The following is a 12,108-nucleotide window of genomic DNA, read 5'->3' as shown; positions in this document are numbered from 1 at the left end:
TAGGCCAATCTTTTCAAGTCCATGAGAGCCCATGCAAGACATCTCGGGATTCACCAGAGACTGTCCAGAGAGTTATCAAAAAGGGGGATTAAATTGCTTTCTGAGAGCGGAGAGGCCACTTTTGACAGCATCAGTAAAAGAGACCCATCTTCTGTTGCTAAACTTTTGAGTTCTTTTGAACCCTTTTTTGACACTTTTTTCCCACCTTCAGCCCTGATCCCAACATCCTTCACAACACCTTTTGGGTGTATGTCGAGGGGAAGGCCTGCAGTGTCTGTCATCCAGACACCGAGGACATTAAAGCTACTGTCGGCCAGAATTGGAACGCCATGATAGAGTTCTCCATATGCAGTGGGTGCTAGGCTCCTGGAAGTCATCATTGCCGCTAAGGGCAGCTACATTAATGATTAAAATAGCTCAGATACACATTAATTTATAGTATAAATTTTGTTGAAATTCTATCGTTAATTAATACATTATATCTGTATTCAGGTTTTAATGGACCACTCGGTATATGACAATGAATTAAAGTCTTCAATGGAGGTTGAGTAAACTAAAGAAATATAAATATATTATCTGCAAGGTGGCGTGGCAGTTTTTATTTTGGAGGTAAAACATAAAGGAATTAAAAAGGGGATAAAAAAGGTATCAAAAATCCTGCCTTCACTTCAATCCAACATCTTTTTTTTTTTTTGCTTTTCCTATTCTGTTATTTGGGATTTTCTTACTTCAAGGAGTCCATTATTGGAGAATTAGATGAGCGTTTCATTGCATCTATTAAGAGGTCACTCAAAGTTAATCTTGTAAAAGCTCTCTTGTCATATGACAAGACATGCAATGTCCTTACTTATATCAAATTATCTATAAATCCCCGTGATTTGGAACCCATCACATTTATATTTATCTCGATCTTTGGGAATTCTTGAGGATTTTCGGGACAATGTTGGGGACTTGAAGGTTTGTTATTAATACCTGAGCCGTGTTCGAGATTATTTTTGGAAGGAATGGCGCAAAAAATCATTGCAACGGCTGCAGAAACGAAGAAAATGGAGAAACGCCTCTATGAAATTCAAATATGAATGCCCGTTAGCTGGAGTTATGGAAAAAGTTTTAGATCGAGGTTAGTGTTGTGTCGGTCCTTAATTAAGACTGCAGTCCAGTTCGATCCCATCCAGTCCAGCCTCACTTGTCGTTCCTTAAAGAAGGTAAAATCAATCCCCTCTAGAGGTTTTTAAAATTATTATTCCGTTATGTAATTAAATAAAGACAAAATAAAATATGTTTGGATTACAATGTATTGTACATATTTACCATATTAAATGCAAAAAGTCTTTATATGTGTGGGTGTGTTGTCCAAGAATCACATCCAACCCAATGAATGGATTTTCCTCAAATTTTCCTGTAGGTTTTTAAAGCACAAAAAATAGTTCTGGTAAACTTTTGACTACCCGACTACTATTTCATATATATAGAAAAATAAAGAACGTAAAATTTTAAAAATTATTTTCGCTGTATGTTGGAATATATCCTTGCACACATTTTTAAAAAAGGAGATTCTAAGATTCACAAGGTTAATAGAAATACAAGGTTATACCATAACACTTGTAAGACCAATGTTTGACTACCACCACACTTTTTAATATTGACGTCTTTGTGTATGAGTAGTCTTTCTTTGCAGTCGGTGATACATCAACTTTAATTATTTTTTCTTATAATGATGATAGAAATTAATTTTTTTAGAAAATATGTGGAATAATCATAAGTCATATATCATATTTGCCTTAATAAACCATCATGTAATCAGGTATCAATACTTTAACTAATAATTAATAGAATTTTCAAGGTTAATAATCAAGATAAGATGCATTATACCGACTACTGAGCAAGACAGGCGAATTTTGGGAAAACACACAACCACTCATAGTCCATGACGTCACTATTGCTAGAATGTTCAATTTAATGTATCGTACCGACTGTTGGACAAGAAAAACAGATTTTGACGCAACCACTCATTTACTATGACGGCAATATTAAAAGCATGGTGGAAGTTAAACATTAGTCGTACACGCGTTATGGGTTAACCTTGTATTTCTATTAACCTTGATTTAATTCAATATTCTGCACTTCGATAGTAAATGATAGAGCTTTTTCACGTGACGTCATCATTGTTGATGTCAGCCATTTTGGGAACCTAAACATCCAAGATTTATATCAATAAAACTCTTTTTTTAATTGATATTAAGAAACATAGTGAAATATTTGATGCCAAAATGGGACCAACGAGTACAAGTACTTAAACCTGAACGTCTATCAAAAAGATATTCCACTAATACCTAGTTTTATTATAAATCTGACCCTAATATGTATTAAAAATATGTAATAACATCATTATACAATCTTATTTCCATATTGTAGATACAAATTAACTATTAAAATGGAAAGAATAAGATATTTTTATCTAATTGATTATTCTACTTTTCTAGTACCTAATCGATCAAAAAATAAATAATAATGATTGTAAAAATCTAGCCATTTTCAGTACCTATTCAGGGATGTCCTCAATATTATATATATATATATTTTTTTTTTTTTGAGGGGGGGGAGCTTGGTATTTGGAATTTTTTGAATTAAGTTAAATTCAAAAAATTTTTTTTTTTAAAGTCCATAGCTATTTACAAAAATCCTAATTTTTTTTGGAAATACACTTCAAAAATTTACAGCTATTCACTAAAAATTAAATTTCCAAATTCAACAATCATTAAAAAAATTATTTTTTGGGGAAAAAAAATTCAAAAATTTAATTTCAAATATTACATTTTCTGGAAATTTTTGACATCATTACTATTTAGAAAAGATTTTGTAAAAAATTTCGAAAATTAAATTTCATATAATACATTTTTGTAACAAAAATTTCAAATATTAAATTTTTTCTGAAAAAAATTTCATAAAATTACAGCTATTAACAAAAAATTAAATTTTTTGGAAAAAGATTTGAAGAATTTAATTTCTTTGAAATTTGGATATTTGGGAGGCCTATAGTCCCTTCATCCCCCCTCCTGCGGACGCCCCTGCTATTATTTTGATTATAGTCAAATTTTACTGTTTATCCTTGGCATTAAGTTGTATTCAATGCATGTGTTAAATATTTTCGTATTCTTAAAAACATCTGATGTAATTTCATCAAGATTTAATGGAACTTAGTACATTTTCTGTAGCAAATATATCAACTTTGGGCGCAAAATGACGTCTATTTCAATTATGATACAACTTATGACGTCAGTGAGAACAACTTATATGCAGGGATGTCCGTAGAAGGTAGGATGGAGGGCCTATACACCCCCAAATTAAGAAATTTCTATTTTTTTACTGGAAGTTTTTTATTCAGAATGAAAAAATTATGCAATAGAGGAAAAAATGTAACATTTTAAATTTTTTTCCAAAAAAAATAATATTTGGCGAATAAGTGTGTGGATTTTAAATTTTTTTTCCTAAAAATTTAATATTTGAATTTTTTTTCAACAAAAATTCAATATTTGTAACTTTTCTTTTATAAAAAATAATATTTGAAATTCAATTTTTGAAATTTTTTTTTGAGAAAATTCGATATTGAATTTTTTTTGTAAAAAAATGTAAATTTGAAGAACAGCTTAGCTCTAGATTTTTTGATTTTTTTGTGATTAACAATGGATTTTTTGATTTTTTTTTCCATCAACAAAAATCAACCCCCAAAAAAAAAAAAAAAAAAAATATTAATAATAAATAAATAAAAATAATATATATTTCTACGGACGCCCCTGATTTGTACGCAATTTGAAGGTTAATTACGAATTTCCTTTGACCTTGGACCTAGTAGAAAAATGATGATGAAATCTTTTGCAAAGATATTGGAAAGATGAATCATGGGTGTCCAACAATACAGGGGATCTTTTCTTTTCAAAAGAAACTCAAAATATCTGCGGGGGGATTCTTTCCTACGAATCTCTCGCATCCCAAATGTACCTCATCCTCCGCCTACTCCTTTTTCTCACCTGTACTTTGATAAGTTCTTTAACAGATATACAATAACAACTCGTGATCAAGAGGGTGAATTGATAATGGAAATTATCATATCACTAATGATATGAGCCAACCATGACGTAAGGATGTCACACAAATTTGACATTATACAAATCTAATATGTCTTTGTCCTACGCTCTTTCACGATGTCTCAGCTCGATGATGACTGAGCCGCCATTCTTTTGTGCGTGCCTGTGTCGCATACTTTCCCCTATAAATATGTACGTAAAGGTATGAAGTCAAGAAATTGCTGCATCTAGGACAGACACATATACTTCTCTTGTGAAGGAGCGGGCGCGCCAGAGCGTGTGTGCGAAATGTATTAAACTTTGTTATGGTTGTATGTTGTTGTACTTGTATGAGTGTACTCTACCTTCAGTTGTGCAATAACTCCAGGATCTAGGGGCTGGTACACAATATGTGATGGTTTTTATGATCATGAATTATAAGTGTTTATACTCTCTGGGGTGGATTATATGCTTTGGAATCTTTGTTAAAGGTAAGGAAGCTATACATTTTATACCTTATGTAATCTAGAATCCGGGTTCATCTTGAAGTATATTTACAGCTAACATTATTGATATACTACATAATAGTACTTTCATGGAAAAGTAAAGGCCGTTATTATTTGTGATTTTACTCTAATGAGAAAGGTGTCACATAATGTGCCTTGCCGTAAAGCCTTCGTGTATAAATGAGTACTTCATTATGACTTCAATGTTATGATAAATCATTAATTATATACTATACTTCATTTGATAAAAATCGTGCTACTCGAAATATGTTATAGAGTATACGTTTTTGGCACTAGTTTCCCTATATTCTACTCCATGGATCATATTTCGTGTCTATCAAATTAACTTTCTTTGAATTTTTTTTTCTATATAATTTTTAATAAAATATTTATGGTTAATCACCCTCTAGTTATTTAGTTCAAATAATAGACGATTTCATTTTTAAACTGATTTTGATCTTCTTCCATAATAGGTGAGGACAAGAATGTACCAAAGTTTAAAATTGAAAAACAGCGCTATGATGGATGGTATAACAATATGGCACATCCTAATTGGGGATCAGTGGGTAAATAACATATTAAGTCTTATTTAAGGAAGAATTAATCTCCTAATTCTAACCATAGATAGTCCACTCATTCGGAAAACCCCTCCGTACTATGATGACGGAGTCTACATGATGCCTGAAACCAATGTTCCAAGTCCACGAAGTCTGAGTGAGGCATTTATGAAGTACTCAGCGGATATAGAGCCCCAGGCTCGAGGGTCTGTAATGAATCGTACAGCACTCCTCGCATTTTTTGGACAAGTTGTATCTTCTGAAATCCTCATGGCAAGTCAGGTTGGATGTCCTTTGGAGGTACATAAAATCCCCATTGATAAATGTGATGAAATGTACGATCAAAAGTGTAAGGGGCGACGCTTCATGCCTTTTTATCGAGCCAGCTATGATACATCCACTGGACAAAGTCCAAACCGTCCTCGTGAACAGCTGAATAAGATGACGAGTTGGATTGATGGAAGCTTCATTTACAGTTCACAAGAGGCATGGGTGAGTGTCATGAGATCCTTTGTGAATGGATCATTCAAGACCATGAATACGTCTTCAAATTACCCTCCTTATAATCTTGAGCGCGTCCCTCTCTTCAATCAGCCTAGTCCCCATATATTACGGAGTCTGAGTCCAGAGCGGATGTTTGGTAAGTTACTGCAAACATGCATTGTTATTGTACACTTATTGCAAAATATAGGATGTGTATTAGTACTCGATGAAGGTCAGGAAGGGACCTTCATTTCTTAGTTAATCATTTTACTTAATTTTTTTGCAGTCCTTGGAGATCCTCGAACGAATCAAAATCCAGCATTTTTGGCATTTGGCATACTCTTTTACCGAATGCACAATGTGCTAGCGAACCGGATATTGGAGAAACATCCCAAATGGTCTGATGAGGATATATTTCAGGCTGCAAGAAGATGGAACATTGGTATTTTGCAGGTAAAAAAATAAAATATGTTTCTCCTCTCTTCTTCATTTTTTTTGTCAAGTATTTAACTTTGTCCTTGAAACATCTTTGTCGACTTAATATGAAACCATGTAGTACATAATTTAATCACCTTTTTAGATTTTAATCATTGTGTTTATTTACCAAGTACTTAATTCTCGACAAAAATATAACCACTAAGCTTCAACTTATTATTTTTGCATATTTCATTATTTGCACATAGAACATCATCGCCTACGAATATTTACCGGCATTCATTGGGGATTCACTACCCGAATATTCCGGATACAAGGTCTACCTTCATCCTGGAATATCCAACGTTTTCCAAAGCGCAGCTTTCAGGTAGGATATTTAGTTTAATATTATTTGCATATCCAGGTATTTAATAAAATATTGAATTTTAAGAGCTCACTCTATTTATGATTGCAATCTGAAGAGGTTTTTATTTACCACTATAGAGAGAACAATAAGTATAAAATAATCACTAGTGTGTGAAAGACGTAGAGTAATTCTTAGGATTTTATTGTGGAGTTGTAAGACCTTGTTCGAAATTTCAGCTCTAAAATAAGTCATTTTTCAATGACTTCAGTTTAACTCCTTGGCATAGGCCCCAACTTAGTCCAAAATGGCGGTTCTGAGAATGCTCATCTTGGATCCTGCTCCTAACAATAAAATAAAGACTTCGCTGTAATTCCAGCCTATATCATTGCTCGATACTGCGTGGGGTTTTGGTTTGTTTCTTCATCTCATGGCTGATCCCATTTAATTTAATGAAACGTCATGACAGCTAAGCTTCTCTCCTCTCAAACATTCATCAAATTGTCAGGCTTACCATGTTAGTTAACGCTTTCTTTTATTTTTAATATACCGACGTTTCAAACTTATTTGAATCTCTGATTATTTTTGAGGAATTCAAAACATTTTTTTTCTATTCTACAATAACTACAACTTCTACAAGTAAATTGTATTAGTGCTTCCTTGCACGCTTCAAAATGCGCGCATTTTTACTTCTCTAGATATTTAGATAACTCTAATGGAGTTCGAACAAACCAAAGAAAATAGTTGCTCATATAATGGCTCTACTATACTAAGCTACAGTAATAAACAAATCAGTAAAAAATATAAAATACATTAAAAAAAAGTAACAAAAATAACTGATGTTATGTTTTATGTTTCATCTCTTGACCGCTAGACGGTGCCACTATTCTTGTCCATTTTGTAAACAAACTACTATAAAGTATAATACAATCATAGATTATACTAGTGATAATTACCAAGAGTAACTAGGCGTAGGGTAAAAGCTAAATTTTGCTTTAATAATATGCAACATAACTCCCCAAGAAATACTCAAATTTACTCTCTGTTTTTCTAGAGTCCACTCACACGTAACTACTCAATACTTGACTTGTTGAGGATATGACTCATGAGTAGAGTAGTTTTTAGAGTGCTCAATAATAAAAACAAACAAAATTCATTTTAACATAACCGCGTTTATATTTAATTCAATCATAACCTATACAGAAAATACACATGAATTAAGATCAAAGATGAAATTTCAGTGTAGAATGAGCATGTTAAAAAAAAAAAAAATCAACATGGTAACCCTGACAATTTGAAGAATGTTTTGGAGGAGAGAAAGAATAATGATCATGGCGTTTCATTAGATCAGTTACAATCTTCTGTGACAAGAAAGGAAGGACAAAAGGATATATACAAGGATATTTGCTAGAACGATTCTGATGTCGATCCCCAATTCTACTCGGAGTCCAAAAAAGGACTTACAACTATAACACAGTAACAAATCATCAGGGTTACGCTCTGTCTTGTATGAGCACTATATATAGTAGTCACCTTGGATAAATACAGCCCAATATTTAATTGATATATTTAAGTCAATTATAGGGTTGTTATTCAAATTTGTGGGATGAGTTACGTTACCCAAGAATATTGACTATAGTTAAGAACCTTTTTGATTTTAAATTTCGATAAGACTCCATTCAAATAAATAAATCTAATATCATTATTTTATTGTCATTTTGGCAACTTTAAGGGAATTTGCGACGCTCCCAAGGGGATAACCGAATAATTTGTTAATAGAAATTTATGATAATTTGTTCCTTGGTGATGGGCTGGAGGGGCTGTAGCCCCACCCAAAATGAAGGAATTTTTTCTTTTTACTGGAATTATTTTTTGGCGAGGATGAAATTTTTTTGGGCTAAAATAGGGAAAAGGTTTAATTTTTGAAATTTTTTTGGGCTAAAATAGGGAAAAGATATAATTTTTGAATTTTTTTGTGGTCATGTAGATTTTTGATTTTTTTTTTCAAAAATTTAATATTACAAATTTAATTTTTGAAATTTTCTTTCAAAGAATTATGGATTTTTGAAATTTTTTTCATAAGAATTGAAAATTTGAAATTTTATTTTTGGATTTTTCGATAAAAATTATTTTTTAAGTGAATAATATTAGTTTTTAGAAAAAAAAATTAACATGAAGTATTTAATTTTTGAAGTTTTATTGTAAAAAATTTAATTTTTCGATTTTTTTTCAAAAAAAAAAAAAAATTTATGTTTATGGCTATGAATTTTCTAACTTTTTTCTCCAAAAAAATATAATTTCCTATAAATAGCTATGAATTTTTGAAAAATTTTTCCTAAAGATTTAATATTTGAAATTTTATTTTTGAAATTTTTCCCAAAAAAATAAAATTCTTTAATTGTTTTTTTGAATAGCTAAATTTAAAAAATATAACCCAATGGCCGCCCCTGTATATGAATAAAAATGTAACCACCCCTCCATTTTGTAAAAAAAACAACAACATTATTCTAGCTTGTTCTAATGCTAATTAACAAAAAGGTATAACTGTGCCGTTTTTGGATTAATATTTGTCATTTCATGTATACTCGATTACTTGAGTCAATTAATCAAATTTCTTGTATGAGTTAAGATGCTCTCACATGTAAATTAAAGTGTAAAACCATTATTTGATTTACAACACTTATACAACCAATGATGGACCCTTTCAAATACATAAAATCCATCAATTTCTCATTGTTTTATTGTTACGATCCATTTTGACGACTTTAAGGGTCATTTGCGACGCTCCCAAAGAGCAAATAGGAATAATTGGTTGATAGAAATTGATTATATTTGACCTTATATGAATACAAACGTAATCCACGCCCCATTTTATAAAAAAATCATTCTAGCTTGTTTTTATATTGATAGGCCACATAGTATCAATATGTATAGCGCTAAGAAAGAATTTATGATTATGTAATAGAATATGATATTATTATTATTATTATTCGCATCCATGAGAGTGTTGTAAAGCCAGGTTGGATTATATTACCCCGTGTGTGACTATGGTTATGGATAAACTGTATAATAATATGTTATTCCTTTGCTACAAACATATCATATTGTAGGGAAGACAGATAAAGTTTGCTACAATCCCCAATTTAGCGTAGATCGAAAGAGATGCAAAATTTACGTCACAATTGTGAAATATAATGGAAATTATTGTCCAAAAAATTCAATCATTTTAATCTATTATTCGTTGAAATAATGGAATAAAACTGGTTTTGAGGGCTAACCGTTATTTTTGGGAGGAGTAATACTCCTCCAATGATGCCGTTAGTTTTTCATTGCCTTTGCTGTAGCTTACATCACTTCAATTAATGATCATTTTACTATCAGTTGATTTAATTACATCAAATTCACTCATTAAGGAGGAATTCAATATATTGTAACAAAGAGAACATTTGCAACAATTATTCTTTACTTCGATATTATTTTATACTGCGTGCGGCATCATAACTTCCTTTTTTCAAAAACCAATGAAATAAGTTTTTTGAGTCAAAATAATTTTATTTTTATTTCATAATGATAGTATGCATTTAAAGTTTGGTTTTGATTAGTTTTAAAATATAAGTAACGTCCTCCATTGTCCATAAACTGAATAAATCGAGCTTCGGTATATTATTAAGAGGAGATTTTTTCATTTTTATTTAAAAAAATTAAATAAGAGGTATAAAGGCATAGTTATTTTATACAAAAAGATGCAAAATTTGATTGACAGCATATGGTATTGTATAGTTGTAGATGATTAATGGATTAGGTAATTAGTTATTGGCGTATCCGCAAAGGTCTTACAAATGTTGTATTTTCCTAAATCAATTCTGTTCCAATAGCCTTATTTTTTTGCAAATTACACTAATTTAGAATTATTGCATGACATTGGATCGGATTGTTTTAATTTTAGCTCTCTAGTATCATTATATGTGGAGTTATTCGCGTTCAAATAATTTTGCAAAATTCATTATTTAGATGTTATTTGATATAGTATCACTTCATACGTCCCTACCTAAGTTATATCACGTAACTTCTCATCGAAGAAAAAAAACAGAGGGACATAGACCTAAAATCAGTTGGTAGTCGTCAATTCAAAAATTACCGGGAAGTGTCCACTGCTATACAAGAGCTGATTTGAACAAAACCAATCAATGATCAATGATTAGGAGAAAAAAAAGAATAATAATCGACAGTGGACAACAAAATTAGGTAATTGGAACAGGATTGATTTAGGAAACCCCAACATTTGTAAGACTTTTGCGGAATCGCCAATAATTAGCTAAAAATGCCTTGAATTGGTTTTGAGAGTAAATCTTTAATATAACAATATTTAATATCTCAATCCGTTAAATGTAATTTACTGAAAGTTTATCATTCAACACCATGTAGGTAGATCAGGGGTCGGCAATCTTTTGAAGAGTAGGGGCCAAACAGTTATCTAGTGTCATGGGGGGGGAGCTATCGATGTAGAATCATGCTGGAAAACCATGTTATTGTATTTATAATAAATATCTGGGTATTTAAAGAAAACAAAGCTTCAATATAATTTTATTGAAACAATAGTCTTATATTTTTCTAGAGGAATTACTGTAAACAAATGGAATATTAGCACAATCTAAAAGAAAAATCTATATTTTATTTAAAAAAGAAAAGAAAATGGGACAAATACCAATTATTTAATGAGACACTTGTTTCTGCTAATTTTGTGACAAATTAATTTATCTTATTTTATTTATCTTATCTGCACTCTCCAAGTGCAAAGAAATAAATTTCTGAAGGCTCTCCACTGTCATTTTAGATTAGTATGCCTATATTTAAATGATTGCCCATTATAAGATGGAGGCCCGGTCAAAATTCACTTGCAGGCCGATATGACCCGCAGGCAGGGGGCTGCTGATTGATTCATTAGAAATATTATTTTTGCGTTTAATTTTGATGATGCATTTCTCAAATTCGATATTGTTTAACTTTCTTGGCTACAACATTTGATGCGTCGTCTCTTAATGGTAGCATATTTTTTATAAGATACGCTCTGACGTAGTTTTTAGGCTAAACGTAATTTAACTAGAGTAATAACAGGGGATACTGTAAGGGGTGGTCTGAAAATAGATATATATAAGGATTTTTTACTTTTTATCGGAAAATTTAATATTTGGAATTTTGTTTAAAAAAAATTTAGTATTTGAAATTTAATTTAATTTTTCAATTTTTTTTCCAAATAATTTAATTATCTGTGAATAACTATAGTTTTTAAATTTTTCTCCGGAAAATTTAATATTCGAAATTTAGTTATAAAAAATTTTATAATTTAAATTAATTTTTGAAATTTTTTTCAAATAAATTTAATTTTTAGTTAACAGCTGTGGATATTAGAGTTATGTTTCCAAAAAATTTAATGTTTGAAAGTTTTTTTCCAAACTATATAATATTTGTAATTTTTTGTGAACAGCTGTAAATTTTTGGATTTTTTTTTTTGATAAATTAATGTCTTGTGAAGAGCTGTGAATTTTGAATTTATTTCCCCCCAAACTATATAATATTTGTAATTTTTGTGAAAAAATGATAAATTAATAATTATTTGAATTTTTTTCCCCTAAAAATAATTATTATTTGAAAAAAAGCAAAGGATTTTTGAATTTTTTTTTGTGTTCAGCCTTCTAGCACGCTGTCAGTTACTCCAATGG

The 12,108-nt window shown here is 30.7% G+C and overlaps 1 protein-coding gene across 1 annotated transcript in view; it reads left to right on the top strand.

Moving 5' to 3' along the window:
• Positions 1-4,299: 4,299 nt before the first annotated feature.
• Positions 4,300-12,108, top strand: part of LOC121132081 (dual oxidase) — a 32,656-nt gene continuing 24,847 nt past the window's right edge. Inside the window, exons 1-5 of the mRNA XM_040727528.2 lie at positions 4,300-4,555; positions 5,044-5,136; positions 5,195-5,767; positions 5,897-6,063; positions 6,294-6,412. Of these exons, the coding sequence (XP_040583462.1) occupies positions 4,480-4,555; positions 5,044-5,136; positions 5,195-5,767; positions 5,897-6,063; positions 6,294-6,412 (1,028 nt within the window). The 5' untranslated portion in view covers positions 4,300-4,479. The remainder of the gene's footprint in view (positions 4,556-5,043; positions 5,137-5,194; positions 5,768-5,896; positions 6,064-6,293; positions 6,413-12,108) is intronic.

The sequence above is a fragment of the Lepeophtheirus salmonis genome, chromosome 1, assembly GCF_016086655.4.
Source record: "Lepeophtheirus salmonis chromosome 1, UVic_Lsal_1.4, whole genome shotgun sequence".
NCBI lineage: Eukaryota > Metazoa > Arthropoda > Copepoda > Siphonostomatoida > Caligidae > Lepeophtheirus > Lepeophtheirus salmonis.
The sequence above is the reverse complement of the archived record's forward strand: the minus strand, read 5'-3'. Positions and strand labels throughout refer to the sequence as shown.